Genomic DNA, 18,702 nt, shown 5'->3' on the forward strand with positions numbered 1-18,702 from the left:
GACTTGGCTATTGTCGAGAAACTATTGCCGGCAATAATGATGAACTGTGATAATCAAACGGTGATTGCCAAAGTAGATAGTTCAAAGGACAATATGAAATCTTCAGGACATATCAAGAGACGGTTAAAATCAGTCAGAAAAATGAGAAACTCCAGAGTTATCACCGTGGGTTATGTCCATACTGAGAAAAATCTGGCTGATCCGTTCACCAAGAGGCTGTCACGCAATGTGATAGACAATGCATCCAAGGAGATGGGTTTGAGACCCGTATAAGCTATTCTGTAGCGGTAACCCAACCTACATGATCGAACATACTGTGAACTAGGATCTAGGAAGAACAAGCTAGAGGTTAGCATGAGAGTAATCTTTTATAATCACTCGAGAAGGATGCAATACTCTCGATTACTGCATGGCAGGTTGGCATTGGTCTTAATATATTATGTTGGCTTTAATTAGTAAAGACGTTATCCTGCAGAACGTTCTTGAAAGAATACACCTATGTGAACCCGACTGTTGGACGGTCGCAGTCTGTGAGTTCCGGTGATGTCTATTAAGCTCATGAAGAGACCAGAGAGTACGACCTATATGATCCAACCGCGAAGTATCCTTCTGGAGGTCAAGTATCAGTTTGACTGTAAGTGAAACTAATTTGCACAAAACTTGCAATTCAAGGCTTAGTCCATTGTCGAAGTTGTAAATGAGTGTAATTTGTTGTTCTAGATGGAAGTTCAACTTAACAGTCTCCATTGAAACACTGGTATATCAAACAATAGTGGGTTGAGGCAAAATCATAATGAGACTTTGAGATCTGGTGGGGGATTGTTGGAATATTTGGGCCTAGCAGTGCAAAGGCCCACCATGTAAATCCAAATAATTGGAATAAAATCTCAAAGACCCATTAGTGCAAAGGTGCATGGCAACAATTTAGTCCCACCTTGCTAGTGGAGGTGGAGGAAATCCAACTTAAATAGTTGGATGCTCTCATGCTCTTGCAAGTGTGGGTGAGAGGAAGAAGGAAGAACACGCGCGCGCTCGCCCCGCCCCGCCCCGCCGGGCCGGGCTCGGGCGAAGGGCGCGCGCACGCGACGTGCGCGTGAACGGTCCGCCAAAAATCCGGTCCAATCCTTGCGGAATTTTGGGACTCGTAACCGACTTGGTTTTTAGGACGCACGAGTGCCGGATACAGAAGATACAAAACGCACAACGCGCCTCACGCCTCAGCCTGCCTGCTGCGTTGCCGCGTACGCTACTTCATCCCATTCGTCGGCGTGCACCGGCGATCGGGAGAGTAGGTCTCCGGAACCTCGTCCTCAGCGATCCTGCACCGGGAGAAGGCGAATAAGGTTTTTGAAAAGCGCTCTGCGCGACTGCTCGAATGCTTCCACATCGCCATCCTCTACGTCCTCGTCGCCACGGCTCGTCTTCCTCCTCGTCAATGGGGCGCGACTCGGCGTTGTCAAGCGCGCGGAGGTGCTGATCGTCGCCGTCATCTTCTTTACCCGGTTATTCCGGTCAGCCTAGAGACGTACGGTTTTCTGTCCCTAATTACGTCTTTCATACCTAGTATGATCTGGTTAGGGTTGATCCTGCTGCTGCAATATTTTATCTTAAATCGCTTGATCAGCATGTTTTTATATGTTCATTTTCTGTACGCACTTTTCGTCATGGTCATATTTTATCTTCGGATTAATTTAAAATTAAAACTCTTATTTATTCCATCACACGTAGCCAGAAGTACGTGGAGGACACGACTCATCGTCTTTGTTTCATCATACAGTCATACTAACCTCTCTATCTTGTCTCCATTTCCATTGTTTGTCTCGCTATACACATTTAAAACTGCTTCCATTCAACCCCCTTCTTAAAATGTAACGTAGTCAGCCTCACTTCCATTCAAACCCAGCGTCGCGACCGCCATTACCGACCACTGACGGTCCTCCTTCTGGCAAAACCCTAAAATCATTTTTTTTTGAAAAAAAAGCGTGGTCAACACATCTTAACCGCATTTTGCAACAAAATCCCTATTCTAGAGTCGAACGACCCACCCAACGCCGCCGGGGTACGTGCGCCCACGAGACTTCGCGGATCAGACGAGCCACGTTGGCGGAGGAGCCGTGCGCCCCCGTCTCTCCTCCTCCGTCGATCCCCTACTCGGATAGATAAATCCTTGTAGGGTGGCGGCGGCGCAGAGGATCCCGCGGCAGGTTGTTGCGCTGGTGCCTGGTGGTCGAGGATTTCTGCGCCCTCACCCATCCCACCACCACTTCAAAACCCACTCCTCTCTCTCCTCCGCCCTCCTCGCGATTGCGGCGACGAGGCGGCGAGAAAGAGCTCGCCCCCACCGAAAAAAAACTGGATAAGTGACGAGGAGGGGGGAGACGGAGGACCAGGGGCGGCGTCGAGCTAGAAGCGCCGCCGCCAGGCATGGCGACCGCGGACCGGACCCGAAGCTTCATGAAGGACGTGAAACGCGTCATCATCAAGGTGATTAACGAATCATCCGACTGGCACCGCCGGCTGACCTGTTAGATCTAAGTCCTTTGCGGATTCGTGGTGGGTTTCTCCGGTTCTGTTTGCATTGCGTTCTTCATGTTCTGCTTCATTTCTTATTCGTATATCTTTTTTTCTTTTGGATCGTAGCGCAAAATAATTGTGGAGTAATCTTGTTCGATTTTGGATTCTCTTCGTCTGGACGAGTGGTGAGGCAGGAGGGTTTTGTTTGGGTTTTAGATTTTGCTTCCCTCACTTGTACTTGAGTACTTGAGGTGACGGGTTGATGGCGAAGTTGGTACGCATCGCGATGTTCGTTGACTCCTCTGTGTTTAGGAGTCATAATCTGTGTACGTTCGTTCTGATTTCTATCGGATGGGAAATGCGTGTAGATGCCATCATATCTGAATTTCGATGCTCTCGCGAGGTCTTTGGTGCTTTTCATATGTGATATACACGTTGTTCGAATCCCCTGTATTTTTCTCCTCTGTTTTTTTGGAGGAATACTGGGAGCTGGATTAGTTTTTGGAATTGAACGGGCAAAGGGCGATGAAACATTTTGGTCTCGGAAAAAAAAGGCATGAAACGTGTTGCTTCGAGCTGGGCATTTGTAGCGTGCAGTCCACAAAGCTGGCAACTTTTGGCAAGTATACCTGTCCGTCTGAGGCATCAGTCTGGATCTCCTCCATATCTGGGTTTGATTACAACTGATTCTTACCTTTTTGCGTGGCAGGTGGGCACTGCAGTTGTCACCAGACACGATGGGCGATTGGCTTTAGGCAGGCTTGGAGCTCTGTGCGAGCAGGTATTGATTCTGCCGAACTTCAGATTGTTCTAACAAACAATGAGAAGTAGGTGAAGATTCTTAGCCAAATATTTGAATGTAGGTGAAGGAACTGAACACTCTTGGATACGAGGTGATCATGGTCACCTCTGGTGCTGTCGGTGTGGGGAGGCAAAGGCTCAAGTACCGGAAGCTTGTCAATAGCAGCTTTGCTGATCTGCAAAAGCCACAGATGGAACTGGATGGAAAGGCTTGTGCTGCTGTTGGTCAGAGTGGCCTCATGGCTCTTTACGACATGTTATTTACCCAAGTGTGTTTGTTAACTTACCATTGAAATTTACTGACAAAGTACCTTGCTCATCTGTTTCTAATGATGAACTTCTTGTGATGCAGCTTGATGTATCTTCTTCTCAACTTCTTGTGACAGATAGTGATTTTGAGAATCCAAACTTCCGGGAGAGGCTCCGCGAGACTGTTGAGTCACTGTTAGATCTTAAAGTTGTACCAGTATTCAATGAAAATGATGCTATCAGCACTAGAAAGGCTCCATATGAGGTGTGTGTTGTACTATTCAGTAATTTCGGAATTTGGAGCATATTTATTTGTACTGTGCTGTTTTATAAGTGTGATATTGCCATTATGCACTTGGACCCTAATCTATGTATGGGGAAAAGACAGCTCTAGTTCCTATAGAAAGCATCAAGAGTGTTAGCATTCTTATTCTGATGCTAACCAGCAATTTCTTTTTACAGGATTCCTCTGGTATATTTTGGGATAATGACAGTTTAGCAGGTCTGCTAGCAATTGAACTCAAAGCTGACCTTCTTGTTCTTCTAAGTGATGTGGATGGCCTCTACAGTGGTCCACCAAGTGAACCTCAATCAAAGATCATACATACCTACATTAAGGAGAAACATCACAATGAAATTACATTTGGGGACAAGTCACGTGTAGGTAGAGGAGGAATGACTGCTAAAGTGAAGGCCGCTTTTGTGGCTTCAAACAGTGGCACGCCCGTTGTTATTACAAGGTATTGAATGTTGTCTTAATTTTAGATATTTTAGTCACACTACTATTCTACCTCATTGTATATTTGTTATGGCCTGCTATATGACTCATGTATAACTTACATCTGAATGAAGAAGTTTTTGAAAGAACAATCGCTTTCACACATTTCATGCTCCTCATATCTTATGCTGCATCCTTGCTTCAACATACTGTTCGTTTCTTTTTAATTCAGGAAGCATTATCATGGATTTTGTTTGATACCTATGAAGTTCTATGTGGTTCATCCCTTATAGCTTGTGAAAATTGAGTTCATTTGTCCCTTGATAGAACCTAGTAAAGTCCATATGCTGCAAGATATGTCTGTCTCCAAAAAATATTGTTGCAGAGGTTTAACTTGGTTACTATTCTTGAAGTGGATTTGCATCTCAGAGCATTGTTAGAGTTCTTCAAGGAGAGAAAATTGGTACTCTCTTTCATAAGGATGCAAGTTTGTGGGAACCATCCAACGATGTTAGTGCTCGTGAGATGGCTGTTGCTGCAAGAGAGTGTTCCAGGCGCCTACAGGTATGTTATCCCAACATAATACGCGCTGAAAGATGCAAAGTACTATTGACCAACTTTGTTTTTCTGGATGTGTTATACTAATTCTGTGGACATCTGAAACAGAATTTGTCTTCAGATGAGCGCAAGAAAATATTATTAGATGTTGCGGATGCTCTAGAGGCAAATGAGGATTTAATTAGAGCTGAGAATGAAGCAGATGTACTTGCAGCACAAGATGCTGGATATGAGAAATCTTTGGTTGCTAGATTGACCCTGAAGCCAGGAAAGGTAGGTGCAGTATATAACTGCAATTAGATATTAATTCCAAGTTACGATTTGTTGAAATTTTGTTGCATTCTTTTTCCTTTCATGCTATAATTTCCTCTGATTCATCTTTTATTGCATTATTGTTCAGATAGCAAGCCTTGCAAAATCCATCCGCACTCTTGCGAATATGGAAGACCCTATCAACCAAATACTCAAACGAACAGAGGTGACTTCTTCTTATACTAAGTTTAAACTCTCCAAGAAAGGAAGCTGCTATCTTTGCAGAAATGGTAAAATGTTACATCTGCAAATACTGTAACCAAAAGAGTACCATTTCAGGTTGCTGAAAATTTAGTTCTGGAGAAAACATCTTGCCCTTTGGGTGTGCTTTTGATTGTTTTCGAGTCCCGGCCAGATGCCTTGGTCCAGGTATTTTTTTATATAATTTACTATAGTTAATTTTCCGTCAGTTGCCTTATGCATGTGTTGTACTTAAGCATATTAGTAGACTCTCTTTAAGCCTTGATACCATCGTGCAGATTGCATCTTTAGCAATTCGAAGTGGTAATGGCCTTCTCCTTAAAGGTGGAAAAGAAGCCATGAGATCAAACACAATACTGCATAAGGTATTTTCTTATGCTGTGTGCTTGTAGGTTACTATTAATATGGCATGTCTTAGCTTCCTATCCTAAGGATTTTTTTCCCTTGTAGGTTATAACTGATGCCCTTCCTGACAATGTTGGTAAAAGACTTATTGGCCTTGTTACAAGTAGAGATGAGATTGCTGACTTGCTAAAGGTGAGTGTGCAATAAATATTAAAAAATAATAATTGTACCAATGTGCCTAAACTCATAATACGCTGTGCAGCTTGATGATGTCATTGATCTCGTAATTCCAAGAGGTAGCAATAAGCTGGTTTCTCAAATCAAGGCATCAACTAAGATCCCTGTTCTTGGCCATGCAGGTAAAAATATCTTGCAACGTTATTTCAGTACAAACAGTTAGCTACAATTTTAAAATATGTTGACTGTTATATGATTTTGATAATTTTTCTCTGCAGATGGTGTCTGTCATGTATACATTGACAAATCAGCTGACATGGATATAGCGAAACGAATTGTGATGGATGCCAAAATTGATTACCCAGCAGCCTGCAATGCAATGGTATTTTCTAATTTGGTACAATGTATAGTGTATAATGCATCTTCTTTTCAGCTTCCATTGTACATAACTTTGATGGTGCATCTTTAATTCAAGAGAGCCAAGTAAATAACCTTTATACATATAATATAACTGAACTGTATGCTGAGACTGAGCTAATCAGTTTCTGTTTAAACGTCCTTAGTATGTTGTGTTTTTTCTTTCCAAAAGAGAGATGTTCATAGCCGATAATCATAGAAGGAAATGTCATCCTTGATTCACCGATAAGGCGTTAACCTTTTCTCTCGCAAATTAACTTAATATGCAACTAAAATTTTCATATTCAAGTGTTGTTTTTTCATATTAAGATGTTAATTCCTTGTAAATAAACCTTTTGCTTTGAAGAACCTTTACTTGCAAAGTTGATATCGTTTTGGTAGTTAAGAAATTTTCTTAAGCATAACTCCTGTGATGTTGCTACTCATTTTTCAGGTAAATAACATTTGCTTTTTCCTGCAGGAAACATTACTTGTTCATAAAGATCTTATAAAGTCTGCAAGTCTTGATGACATACTGATATCACTCAAAACAGAAGGTTTATTTTTCACTCTTTACTCGCTCAACCTACGAATATAACAGCTCCCTGTTGCTTGATACAGTTATCCTGGCATTGTTGTTCTACATTTTGTTCTGTTGTAGAATCAAGTTAGCTGTACTGCTTTAGATAATCTTTTGAAATTCTCATATTATACTTATGCTAGGATTGGACAAAGAAAAAAGGTTGGCAGTGAGCACAAGAAAAGAAGTGTATTTGTGGAAAACAAAACAAAAGCACCATAATGCCTGAAACAGGCCAATTAATTATATCCGACTACTTATTTGTTAGTATTATTGTTAGCAGATCTCTAGCTCTCTTGTATCGTGGCATTTTTTTGACACTTTGGATACGTCGTGCTTTATTGAGGTAATGTAACCATGTAGGCTGTCCCGTGTTAGGGTTCATAAAAGATCGTGGAGCTTGTCGATTGTTTTGGAGGGCTATTTGTTCATCGCTTTCATTTTTTTTGTTTCACTGCTTAGAAAGAAAAGTACGATGTATTTCAGGAGTTTCTATTTATGGAGGGCCTGTTGCGCACGAAGTACTGTCCATTCCAAAAGCAGATTCATTCCATCACGAGTATAGCTCTATGGCCTGCACAGTTGAATTTGTTGATGATGTACAATCAGCAATTGACCATATACATCGTTATGGAAGGTACCTTCTGTTGTCGTCTCTCTCCCTCTTCAATTGTTAAAATGTAATATACCTGAGAAGTTTAACTTTGTCTTATTGGCTTTGTCCTCCCATTTCAGTGCACATACAGATTGCATTGTCACTACAGATAGCAAAGTAGCAGAAACTTTTCTGCGTCAAGTTGATAGGTATGTTTAAACTTCAGCAGCCCTTCTTTTTTTTTATTCATTTTTACTATTGTGCAATTAATGATGACGTTGTTTTATTACTGTTTTCAAGTTCATTATTATTGTTTTTAAAAAAACTCGGCCTGCAGGGGGTAAGACAGCCCCCGGGCATTTTTGATAAGAGAAGACCTTCTCATGCAGGATGAGAAAACCCCCGAACCTCTGCCCTACCCTTACACATCGGCATCATAGCCCGTGTGAGACGACCAACGACCTGGGCCGGGCCTTAGACCTGGGCCTTGGCGTGGGACAGGCGAGGGGATTTTTTTTAACCCCAGCCTGAAATTTGCTCCCATGGGGAGTCGAACCCAGGATCTGAGGAGTGCTACTAGAGCCACCTAACCAATTAAGCTAGAGGCCTGTTCGCATTATTGTTGTTTTTTAAATCATTGATGATTGGGTATCTAACAAATGTTCTGTTTTGCTTATATTTTACAACAGTGCTGCTGTGTTTCATAATGCAAGTACACGATTCTCTGATGGGGCTCGCTTTGGATTGGGTGCTGAGGTAATTCGTTTCTTTTATGGCTGTTTTTGGTTATTGAACCAATGTGAATATTTTTAGTTGGTTGGCATAAGTAACTTTATATGTTGTTTTGTTGACCAGTTACCATTTGTCTTCATATTTGAACTTTTGCAATGTCTTCAATAGGTTGGCATAAGCACAGGGCGCATACATGCTCGCGGACCAGTGGGTGTTGAAGGTCTCTTAACAACACGTTGGTAAGTAGCTTTTCATTCAATCCCTGTCCTTCAGTTATTCGTCTATTTGCTTTTCCCTGCTATTGTGTATGAATAACCACGCAACCATGTGCCAATTTTAATATGTAGGATCATGCGTGGGAGTGGGCAAGTGGTGAATGGTGACAAGGATGTTGCATACACCCATAAGAACCTTTCTTTGCAATGAGGCAAGTAATGATTAATTTAGCTGTTGCAAGTCATATTGCATACTATTAAATGGTAGGGGGTAGAAATGAACTTTTCTATGCAATTTTGCAGGTTGCGTTTGAGCCTGATAGATGATTCAGTGCTTATCCAGTGAAGTCTATTAGTTTCATCAGACAACAAGCAGAAAATGGTTAATCTTTTGGAGATTGAGGACGGCGAATCCATAGATTGCATTATTCGGTCATTCTGCACAAAAAAAACATCTTATTGCGTTGTTTCGGTAGGTCATTCTGTGTGAGAGTGGAGGCCCCAGCCTCCCCAGTGTTACAATAAAGTAAAACGGTGCTGAGAGTAAGAGAGTGAGCACTATTGTACCGAAGCTATGTGCAGGTTGAAACAGAGAAACCGATTGCATTGTTTTGTTTTGCTTATTTTGGTCTAATCGAACCATATAATATTGTAATTCTTGTGTTCACTTTGTTGTTTGCTAGCATCGAGTTGTTTGTTGTTGCCTGATCTTAGGCATCCTAATTTGATCTCATGACACTGTCCGTCAGAGTTGTTACTTCTACATCTCCAATCATAGAAAGCAGGAATTTCAAGCTTCCCCCAACTTTCTGGTTTGTTCATGGGCGCAGTTTTGAGGGCAGCCAGGTTTGACTAGCTGTCATAGATGAGTTTAAGGACAGCTAGGCTTGAATAGTCGAAGATCTTTGTCCAAATAACCCGATTTTTCAGCGTTCTCTGAGAACATCGGCCTGGTTTAATCATATCACCTTCATTGCTTTAAAGTTAGGGCTGTTACATAGACTTCTCCAATCGGCAATGATCAGCTGAATTTTAGTATATCCCGTCACTCACTGATCTTTATCCACGACACAAGCACAAACACTGCTACACAATCAGCAACCCCCGAAGTTTTCTTCAGGCGTGCCTCGGTCAAATTCTACACCGCGAGCAAGCCCAGTACACGCGGCGATGCATCACCGAGCAATGATGCCACGACCAGCTGGCCGACTACGCGACCGGCGGCCAGTGCGCGGGGTCCTTGGACGTGTCCAGGGACGTCGGCGGTATCCACTGCCAGAACGCGGCCGGCGGCGGGTAGCTGGGGTACGGGACGAACTTGCCGGCCTGGGCAAACGCAGCCGGGTGGAACGACGGTGCCGGGTGCGGGACGAAGGGCGCCGGGGCGGCCGCGGCGCCGACGCCCTTGAGCATCTGCTCCAGCCTCTCCCTCTCGGCCTTCAGCTTCGTCTTCTCGTCGCGCAGCTCGGACTTCTCAGCCTGCGGTCACACATTTGAATGGTAAAATCTCTGAACATACCACATGCTTCGAGTTCATAGGAATTATATCCAGACGCCGTGTCAGTTAATACCTTGAGGCTCTTGATGGAGTCCTGGAGCGATTCATTTGACTGCTTCAGCTTCTGGGCCTCAGCACGCAGCTGGCTCAGGAGGCGGGCAGCGTCGCTTAGAATGGCAACTTTGTCGGCCTTGGGCGGCTTGCCGGGCTCCAGGATGGCACAGAGCTCGTTGAACCTGGAGTAGCACATCAAAGCAGATGGTTGAAGATGATCACACTCGTGTTACAAGTGCTGAACGTGCCTACGCTTTGGGAGATTCATATTGGCCACTGAAAGTCTGAACTCTGGAACACACCTCTCGTTGAGCCTGTCTCGCCGGAGCTTTTCACGGCAAGCCTTAGTGCCGGGCGGGGCGCTGGACTCCGGGCGGGATCTGAAAAGAAGAAAGGGAAACAAGAAACCCCGTCAAATTATGCTCGTGGACACGCGGGCAACAGAATTGGTCCTAAAGTTTGTGATAGCCCCCGGCATCTGCGATGTGGACGCTATCCACTTTCCGGCAACACTGTGCTAGTTCTGACTTTGACTGTACAGTGAAACCGGGCCACAGATCATGGATCGGCACATGCCAAAGCTCCCAAAGTGGAGTACAATTATGAGACATCAAATTTGGTAGATGTGTCTGCAAATTAATACTCTATCTTTTATGTGCAGCATCATAACCTCAAAATTAAAATCGAGTACTCTGCTGGTTTTCTTTTGAGATCGATAAGCTAACAGACAGACAGCCGATTCCTGAACTAACACCAGTTCTACCTTCCTCCTGAACAAATTCAGAGAACTGCTAAATGAATAGTTTATTATATGCTAGATAACTCAAGAAGAAGGTGATAGGTGATACTGGTAACAAACAAGCAGCAGCCCAAACTAGTCGTGATTATGTCACCGCAGGCTCCACAGCTCGCTAAAATCACCAAGCCTAACTATAGAGGCTAAAGATCAACTGAAAGGAACAAGGTAAGAGGATTGCCTCTTCTTAGCGGCGGGGTTGTCCTGGACGCCGTCCTCCTTCCTGGGAGCATCGAACCCCAGTATCACGCTGCAAACGGAACCAATCAGGCACCACCAGCAGCTAGCCAACAACCCATAAAAAATCCATCCAAACCACCAAACAAAGAAGCATCAAGGAGGACCGCGCCGAACCGGCGGCGGAGGAGCAGCTCCCTCGGTCCCTCACCTGGAGACGGCCGGGTCGTCGACCATGTAGATGAACTCGGAGCCCTGGATCTCCTCCTCCACCAGCCCGTAGTCCAGCAGCCACCCGCCGGCCTGCCCCCCGCAGCTCATCGCGGCCCGCGCAGCGAGTCACCAGCAGATCTTTTGGAGCGGGGGCGCGGGGCGAGCACGAGCCGGGGGAGGGGGTAGCCTCGCCTTCGCCTTTGCCTCCGCTTGCTTGCCGTGTGCGGGGTGGATCGCGTGCTCGTGCTTGTGCCCGCCCCAGCCTCGCCTTTAGCCTTTTGGCGCGTCTAAACAACACGCGACATGGACGGACGCCGGGGGCGGGGCTCCCTCTCCCTCCCTCCCGCGGGGTGGCTTTTCGCGAATAAAAAAACGGCCTGGGTGCGGGCGGGCGGGCGAATCGGCGAATGGGGTCGCGTGGCTGGCTCGCTCGCTCTCGCCCCCGGGCCCCGCCGCGGCGGGCGGATGGTTCCGACGGAATCGCTAGTTTAATCGGTCGGGTGCGTGTCGCGCTGGTCGCTTCAGGAAAAAACGAAAAGAAAAATAGGGGTCGGGAATTCCAGTGGGGTTGGCGCGGCCGCGAGGCTCGTGCGGAGCTGAGCTGAGCCGGGTCGCGTGGGGGAGCCCGTGTCGTGCGGGTCCACATCGCAGCGGCACCGGGGACCGGCCGGTTCGCCGGCGCCGGGTCCATTTCGGAATGCGCAGCAGCAGCGGCCGAGGGGTCGAGATTCGGAGGCCTTTCGGTTTTCAGCGGCACTGCGGTCTAGTAGTAGCCACGGCGATGTAAAGCCAGCCATAAAGGGAGGCCGTTACGGCGATGGCGAAGGCCATGGCGCGAGGAGAGCACAGTCAGAGATGCACGGCACTGCCATCGCGCCGCCGCTGTCCTACAGGGCGTGAGGTGAGTGAGGCCTTTGTGGCGTATAGTTAGGTAATTAGGTTCCTTTTTTACGAGTAAAAGTGTGCATGGCGCGATTTGGCCTGAGTTCAGCCTAATCACCGCAACGTGTGACGCGGGCAGTTTTCCTTGAACCGTATGAAAATTGGATTAGAAGTTTAGAGCTATATACGGCTTGGTATTTCTCTGACGAAGGAACACCGTAGGTATAAATTTTGAGTGTTCAAGTCACATGTGAAAGTTTTTTCTGCACTGCACGGCCCTTTGGGTGTACGGTTCCGCTGCGGTTGAGCCGGATGTTGAATATTTTCTGTGTACCGTGAATCAACCAAACACCTTTTTGAATAAAAAGAATATGTTTTTTTCATCTCTACATGCCAAACAATTTTTTTACTTCAATATAATAAACAAAAAGCCACGAGCACAACGTTGTTCTGTATTTTGCAATGTTCTTCAATATAATATGTTATGGCCTTTTTTGTGGGCAAAAAATTGTTATGTATTACGAGCACCATAAACATGAAGCAAAGCTCACAAAGAGAGTCTCGACGCCCTTTTTTAAACGGGAAGCAACGCCACAATGACGACACCGGAGGCTCATAGTGACTTCATGGTTGTCTTTTCAAACATAGCAGGTCTGGTACGTATGCGCTGTCATCAGGTGATGACCGGTTCACACTAGCAACCAATAATGAATTTTATTTTCGTGTGCTCTTGACACTACCAGAGAAGTAGTGTGGAAACTACGGAAACCCCACTAATTCGGAGCAGCCGCGAAAACCTTTTGCTAAAAATATAATACGCAGGGTAGACAATATTCTATAGCCCATTTGCATGCCGCCCGCATCGTTGGTGTTCTTCACAGGATATTTCCTCCTTGCAAAAAGGAAGATTTTTTTTATCTAGTGCGGTGAGTTATTTAATTTTTAGTCCTTTGCAGCAATACCACCAAGATTACACTGGTTAAGATATCCATTTTATTATGAATAATTGTGTGCTTATACCGAATATACCTTTGAAGGGTTTGATTTTCTACTTATATATATGGAACTCATACCTATTCAATCTACATTCCCTATCTTTCCTGTGTTGTTCTTAGAATCGGGAAGGGTTACTGTCGGAGGATTTTCCCAGCCGGGTGGCGGAGTGCACCCGCCTAATTTTAGTTTAGAATGAGTTTGGGGGTAGTCAAGTAATGCTCGATCTAGAGGCGTATGAACACAAGTAGCACACACGGGTTTAGAGTGGTTCGGGCCGTCTGAGCGTAATACCCTACGTCCACTGTGTGATGTATTGCTTGTAAGTTTGGGAGAGAAACTGCCGACCCGGCATGAGTGTGAACCTCTGTGTGTATCCTAACGTGCGCGCTCTCCCTTTTATAGACTCAAGGGGAGCGCGTACACTGAGCGGGGCTCCGACAGGTGGACCCGGCGATATATTAAATAACGTACATATTAGAGCATTAAATGCCTCAGATCTGGAGATCTTCCTCGTCGGCCTCCGTACGTATCCTCCGTCTGGATATGGTCTTGTGCCGTTTTGCTAGCATAGGGTCTGCTGCCGCTGACATGTGTAGAGAGAGTCGTGCTGTCGATGTACAGTCAGCTCCCGCTGATAAGCGAATGGGCTATACTGACCTGCCGTGATGTAGCCTTTACGCACTGTAGCAGCGCACGTTGTGGCCTTCCTGCAGCAGGTCATAATAACTCTTCGCCCACGCGCACAGCGTTGTGATGTGACCATACGTCCCCATGTTCTGCGAACCGCCTCGGTAACTGGCGGGCTTACCGTGCCGTCACCCATACCTGCCCAACGTGTCAGAGGTCAGCCCATGCTCTGTCTTGGGTACGCGCACCCCAACCACCCGCATTTAATGCGGTAGTTGGGCCGGCTTCTCGCAGAAGGCTTGAATCCACCGGACACGTGGTGGTGTTGGTTTATCGGTCGCTTCTTCAGGGGCACGTGGCAGCATCGGACCCCCTCCCTGGTGGGATGGGAGGTCCGAGCCCCCCTAGCTGGCCCAGGCGTTCAGGCCTCCTAAGGGTCCGGCTTCCACACGTGGGGGCCTAAGACCATCCGCGGTGGTCCGGGGCCGTAGTAGCTGTTCCTGAGCACTTCGTCCTTGCGGGCACGTGGAGGCACCAGACCTGCTATTACGTGGGGGGAGGTCCGGAGACCGTGCCCCCAGTTGTCAGGTCCGGGCCTTACGCCCTGTCGTCCAGAAGTTTAGTGCGAGGTTACAGATAACCTTGCACCCCTTGGACTAGATACACTAGTAGAAGGTACCCCTGTCTGTAGGTACCGATAGAGGCCCCCGGACCCACCTCGGGTGAGCTATGAACCCGCAGGTGGGGCCATAATCTTATGTTGTGTTGGGTGGACTGGTTGCTCCCATTGCGAAGGGGCAAGAAGGACTTTCCCCTCTGGCAAGATCTCCGAGGCGATGTCCACTGCCCGCATTCAGCGTGCCTGACGGTTCAGCTTCCGTCTTATCCGCACACTTCCCGCTGTACTGGCGGTTTAGATTCCACCTTTTCTTCCCGCCTCCAGCGACCATGCCAATGACCGGCGGGCCCGGGCCCACCGGTCATAGGGGGTAAGAGGCGGGCGCTTGGTGCGATCGACTCTTCGGGTTCCCCCCGGTCGCCGTGGAGTTCAAAGGGGGAACAACCTTATTAAAGGCATGCGACGCAGGGATTGACTACATTTTCGCACTTGCCTTCTCCAGACGCTGCTGTGCCCTTTCGTCTTCTCTCGCACCATTGCGATTTGCTCTTTTCACCCGGTGCTTTCTTCCCTTCCTGCTTCCGTACGATCCTTTCCCTCGCATCTGCGGCAATCTCCACCATATCTCCTCTCAACCATCCTCGCCGCTTCCAACGACAAGAGCAGCTCGACTTGGTGCGCCGCCTCCTTAGTTGGACCGCGCCGGAACTTGTCAGGAAGATCCGGGCAGGTTCGAGTTCCCTCAACGACCTGGTCGCGTGGGAATTCGTCCTCTTCAACTCGTATATCACTTGCGGACTAGTTCCTCTGATCTCCTCCTTCTTCCTTTTGCTTTTGGAGGAATTCGAGCTTCAGCTGCAGCACCTCACCCCCCACTCCATTCTCCTCGTGTCGGTGTTCGTCCACTTCATGGAGATGTTCGTGGGAGTCCACCCCTGCGTTACCATCTTCAAGTATTTCTACGCCCTGATCGGGTCAGGGAGGAGCAGGTGCGCCATCGGCATCTACTACTTCCAGCTGCGGCCTGGGATGTCTAGCTCCTACATCAGCGCCTTCTCTAGCGCCAAGTGGGAGGACTTGCTCATGGATTGGGTCATCGCCATGACCGACGCCAACGACTGCCTCGAGCTGCAGACCGGAGGGCCCCTCCTCGACCGCAACAGTTGGGAAGCCAGGCCATCCCTACCGGCAGAGCTCGACCTAGTACCGAACCAGGTCAAGGTTCTGGCGAGGGGCAGCCTTACATCAATGATGGTGCTGGGCGACTTCCTGAGGTGCCGCATCACTCCCCTGCAATAGCGATCCAGGATGGCCTGCATGTTCATCGGGGTGAACGACTACAGCAGGATTGAGCGTGGGGCCGGCACGGATCTGTCCGAGCGAAGCTGGTGGTCCTGATCCGGAGGATGACCGACGAGGCGTACTCCCTGGAGCTGCTGGTGTTCCTGAGAGGGATCAGTGCTCTGTGTGAAGACCAGGGGATACGGACGGCGATCCTAGCGTCACTACCTACCCTCGACGACGCCGGCCTGGCGGTCCGGCAGGTGAGGGGTGACCCCAATCGCGGCATCCGGATCCCTGGCGCTTCATCCGATAGCCCCCGGCGCGTAAATCCAAACCCCAGAGGACAAGTACGCTTCCCCGGAGCTGGTCCCCAGAAGACCGGACCCCTCCTTCCTTTGAAGGAGGGGTCTTGGGCGGAGACACATCCCAGTAACTCAATTCAGGGCTTAAGCACGGCACAGGAATAAGGGACCTTATGGGGGTTAGGGTAAGCGGGAGGCAATAAAAAGAACTGAATTGCATCAATCTCAAAGACAGAGTGAAACTAAATTTTTCCTTGATAAGTTCGAACAGATAGAATGTGCGATGAACGTCAGGGGCCGGGTTTACGAGGGCGGACCTCCACCACCCTGGTCCGTACGGAGGTGCTACCATATTATAAAGGAAAAAATTTATTCTCGGCTAAGCCTCTAAGGATAAAACTTACGGAGGTGCTCAATGTTCCATGGGTTGGGTAGTTGCACGCCCTCCTCTGTAGCTAAGCGAACAGAACCGGATCAGCACACCTTTGACACCTTGAAGGGGCCCTCCCAGCTGGGGGAGAGCTTGTGGAGCCCCTCTCGGTTTAGGATTTGCCGCAGGACTAGGTCCCCACCCGAAACTCCCTACTATGCACGAACCGTTGATGGTAACGCCGGAGTACTTGGTTATACCGTGCATTTCGGACCGCGGCTCGCCATCTTCGCTCGTCGACGAGGTCTACATCTTGACGGCACTGCTGCTCCTGCAATTCCTCATCAAAAGCTTGGACTCATAGCGAGCCTATAGTGATCTCCGGGGGAAGGCATGCTTCAGCCCTGTAGACCAGGAAGAAAGGGGTCTCCCCGGTTGCTCGGCTGGGTGTGGTCCGGTTCCCCCATAGTATGCTCGGAAGCTGGTCGACCCATTTTGCACCATGCTTTTCAAGATCGTTATAGGTGCGAATCTTGAGTCCCCTGAGTATCTCAGCATTAGCCCGCTCTACTTGGTCATTGCTTCTGGGGTGTGCCACAGAAGCGAAGCAGAGCTGGATGTCGATGTTCTCCCAGTATTCTTGAAAGTGCCGGCTCTTGAACTGGATCCCATTGTCGGTGATGATTCGGTTCGGGTCAGTGATGATTCTGTTCGGGACTCCGAACTGGCACACAATTGACTTGAGGAATGCGATAGCAGATGCTTTAGTGATGTTAACCACAGGGGTAGCTTCTGGCCACTTGGTGAATTTGTCGATGGCAACATAAAGGTACCGGTATCCGTCGACGGCCCTGGGGAAAGGTCCCAAGATATCCAACCCCCATACAATGAAAGGCCAAGAGGGTGGAATCATTTGCAGAGCCTGAGCCGGAGTGTGTATTTGCTTTGCATGGAACTGGCATACTTTGCAGAACTTTACCAGCTCAGCTGCATCCAGGAGCGCTGTCGGCCAGTAAAAATCATGCCGAAAGGCCTTACCGACCAGCGTGCGGGATGAAGAATGACTTCCGCACTCACCTCCATGGATCTCTACGAGCAAGTTGCAGCCCTCTTCCTGGGTGATGCACCCATGAGGATGCCATTGGCGCCACGGCGGTAGAGATCCCCTTCTACCACCATGTATCGCTTAGCCAATCGCACTATGCGCTCAGCGGATACATGATCTTCAGGCAGGATGTTGTCTTTCAGGTAGTCCCGGATCTCGGAGATCCATGCATCTGAACCCCCCTGAGAGTTTGGATGCGGCCCCTTGAGGTCTTCGGGACCCTCGAAGGTGCACACAATCCTTGGCGGACCCTACGGATGGAGCGCTACCGGGACCGCTAGCTTCGAGGTGCTAGACTGACCCCCTTTGTCCAGTTCGGCAGGCTGGGCGGATGGCTTCAGCAGCTGTCTTTGAAAGACTCCCTCCGGCACGGATGCCTAAGTTCATGCCCTCGTGGAGAGTGCATCTGCCACCGAGTTGTCTTCACATGGAACATGTTGCAGTTCTAGTATGTCGAAATCCTTCTCCAGCTTCCTCACATGGAAGAGGTATGCTGCGAGCTGGGGTTTGTTGCAACTGCACTTCTCCCGGACCTGCTTGATGACAAGCTGGGAGTCTCCCTTGACCAGGAACTGCCGGACCCCAGGGATAGAGCCACAGTCAGTCCAAAGATCAGGGCCTCGTATTCCGCCATGTTGTTGGTGGCCTCAAAGTCGAGGAGCACCATATACTTCACTTATTTGCCATTTGGGTCGATGAGGACCACACCAGCTCCAGCCTTTTTGCTGTGTGCGGACCCATCGAAGAAGAGCGTCCAGTGGGGTCCGGTGAACTCCGGAGCCCTAGCTTCTGGAAGTGGGGGGCCTGAACCATGGTCCGGACCCCCAGAAACGCTTGGTGTAGGAGTCCACTCTACTATGAAGTTGGCAAGGACTTGACTCTTAATGGCGTGGCGAGGCTGGAAGTCGAGTTGAAATCCAGCAAGCTCTACAGCCCACTTGGCGATGTTGCCCGTGGCGTTGGAGTTGAGGAGGATGGCCCTCAATGGATAAGAGGTCACCACCACAATTTTGTGGGCCTGAAAATAATGGCGGAGCTTCCGGAATGCAATGAGTATAGCATTAAGGAGCTTATGCGTCTCGGAGTACCTAACCTTTGCTTAATGTAGGACCTTGCTGACATAGTAGACTGGCTTTTGGACGGTGTTGACTTTAGCAGCAGGACTGTGTTCTTCTCCCTAAGCTGGGAATTCTCCGGACCCCAGGTCTTCCGACTTTTTCCCGGATCGGGACCCGGCCGAACCCCCCGAAGCAGGGTCGGTTGTTACATTGGTGATGGTCGGACCACCACTTTCTACAGGGGGGACCTCGGGGGCCCCTGCATGAGTTGCTCAGACCTCTCTACGACAAGCACCATGCTGATCACCTTAGTCGTCGCTGCAAGGTA

The 18,702-nt window shown here is 48.3% G+C and overlaps 2 protein-coding genes across 4 annotated transcripts; one reads left to right on the top strand and one right to left on the bottom strand.

Moving 5' to 3' along the window:
* The first annotated feature begins 2,084 nt into the window (after positions 1-2,084).
* On the top strand, positions 2,085-9,060 carry LOC112884356 (delta-1-pyrroline-5-carboxylate synthase 1). 2 transcript variants are annotated; one of them, XM_025949734.1, is made up of 20 exons: positions 2,085-2,484; positions 3,224-3,295; positions 3,378-3,584; positions 3,668-3,829; positions 4,027-4,304; positions 4,696-4,846; positions 4,949-5,113; positions 5,241-5,318; positions 5,432-5,521; positions 5,632-5,718; positions 5,804-5,890; positions 5,961-6,057; positions 6,154-6,257; positions 6,753-6,828; positions 7,338-7,488; positions 7,587-7,655; positions 8,136-8,202; positions 8,347-8,417; positions 8,526-8,605; positions 8,697-9,060. In XM_025949734.1, exons 1-19 carry the CDS (start codon positions 2,425-2,427, stop codon positions 8,602-8,604), a joined length of 2,151 nt encoding a protein of 716 aa, XP_025805519.1. In that variant the 5' UTR covers positions 2,085-2,424; the 3' UTR covers position 8,605; positions 8,697-9,060. The 2 variants fall into 2 exon arrangements, with proteins under 2 accessions (XP_025805519.1, XP_025805518.1); XM_025949733.1 differs by lacking the exon at positions 2,085-2,484 and adding an exon at positions 2,536-3,133.
* Positions 9,061-9,344: 284 nt separating this feature from the next.
* LOC112884357 (transcription factor ILR3-like) lies at positions 9,345-11,480 on the bottom strand. Of its 2 annotated transcripts, XM_025949735.1 has the most exons (5): positions 11,130-11,479; positions 10,923-10,991; positions 10,248-10,325; positions 9,965-10,127; positions 9,345-9,872 (listed from the first exon to the last, which is right to left on the bottom strand). In XM_025949735.1, exons 1-5 carry the CDS (start codon positions 11,237-11,239, stop codon positions 9,603-9,605), a joined length of 690 nt encoding a protein of 229 aa, XP_025805520.1. In that variant the 5' UTR covers positions 11,240-11,479; the 3' UTR covers positions 9,345-9,602. The 2 variants fall into 2 exon arrangements, with proteins under 2 accessions (XP_025805520.1, XP_025805521.1); XM_025949736.1 differs by lacking the exon at positions 10,923-10,991 and having other exon boundaries at positions 11,130-11,480.
* Between the last annotated feature and the right edge of the window lie 7,222 nt (positions 11,481-18,702).

The sequence above is a fragment of the Panicum hallii genome, chromosome 3, assembly GCF_002211085.1.
Source record: "Panicum hallii strain FIL2 chromosome 3, PHallii_v3.1, whole genome shotgun sequence".
In the NCBI taxonomy this organism is placed as follows: domain Eukaryota; kingdom Viridiplantae; phylum Streptophyta; class Magnoliopsida; order Poales; family Poaceae; genus Panicum; species Panicum hallii.

Bases quoted from the DNA above. Each gene is read 5' to 3' on its own strand.
- LOC112884357 (XM_025949735.1), bottom strand. From the start codon at position 11,239: ATGAGCTGCGGGGGGCAGGCCGGCGGGTGGCTGCTGGACTACGGGCTG. The intron at 10,326-10,922 runs GCAATCCTCTTA...TCTTCTTTTCAG, and splicing joins AACCCCGCCGCTAAGAAGAG to ATCCCGCCCGGAGTCCAGCG. The intron at 9,873-9,964 runs GTATTAACTGAC...GTGTGACCGCAG, and splicing joins ACTCCATCAAGAGCCTCAAG to GCTGAGAAGTCCGAGCTGCG.
- LOC112884356 (XM_025949733.1), top strand. From the start codon at position 3,071: ATGAAACGTGTTGCTTCGAGCTGGGCATTTGTAGCGTGCAGTCCACAA. The intron at 3,134-3,223 runs GCAAGTATACCT...TTTGCGTGGCAG, and splicing joins CACAAAGCTGGCAACTTTTG to GTGGGCACTGCAGTTGTCAC. The intron at 7,489-7,586 runs GTACCTTCTGTT...CTCCCATTTCAG, and splicing joins CATATACATCGTTATGGAAG to TGCACATACAGATTGCATTG.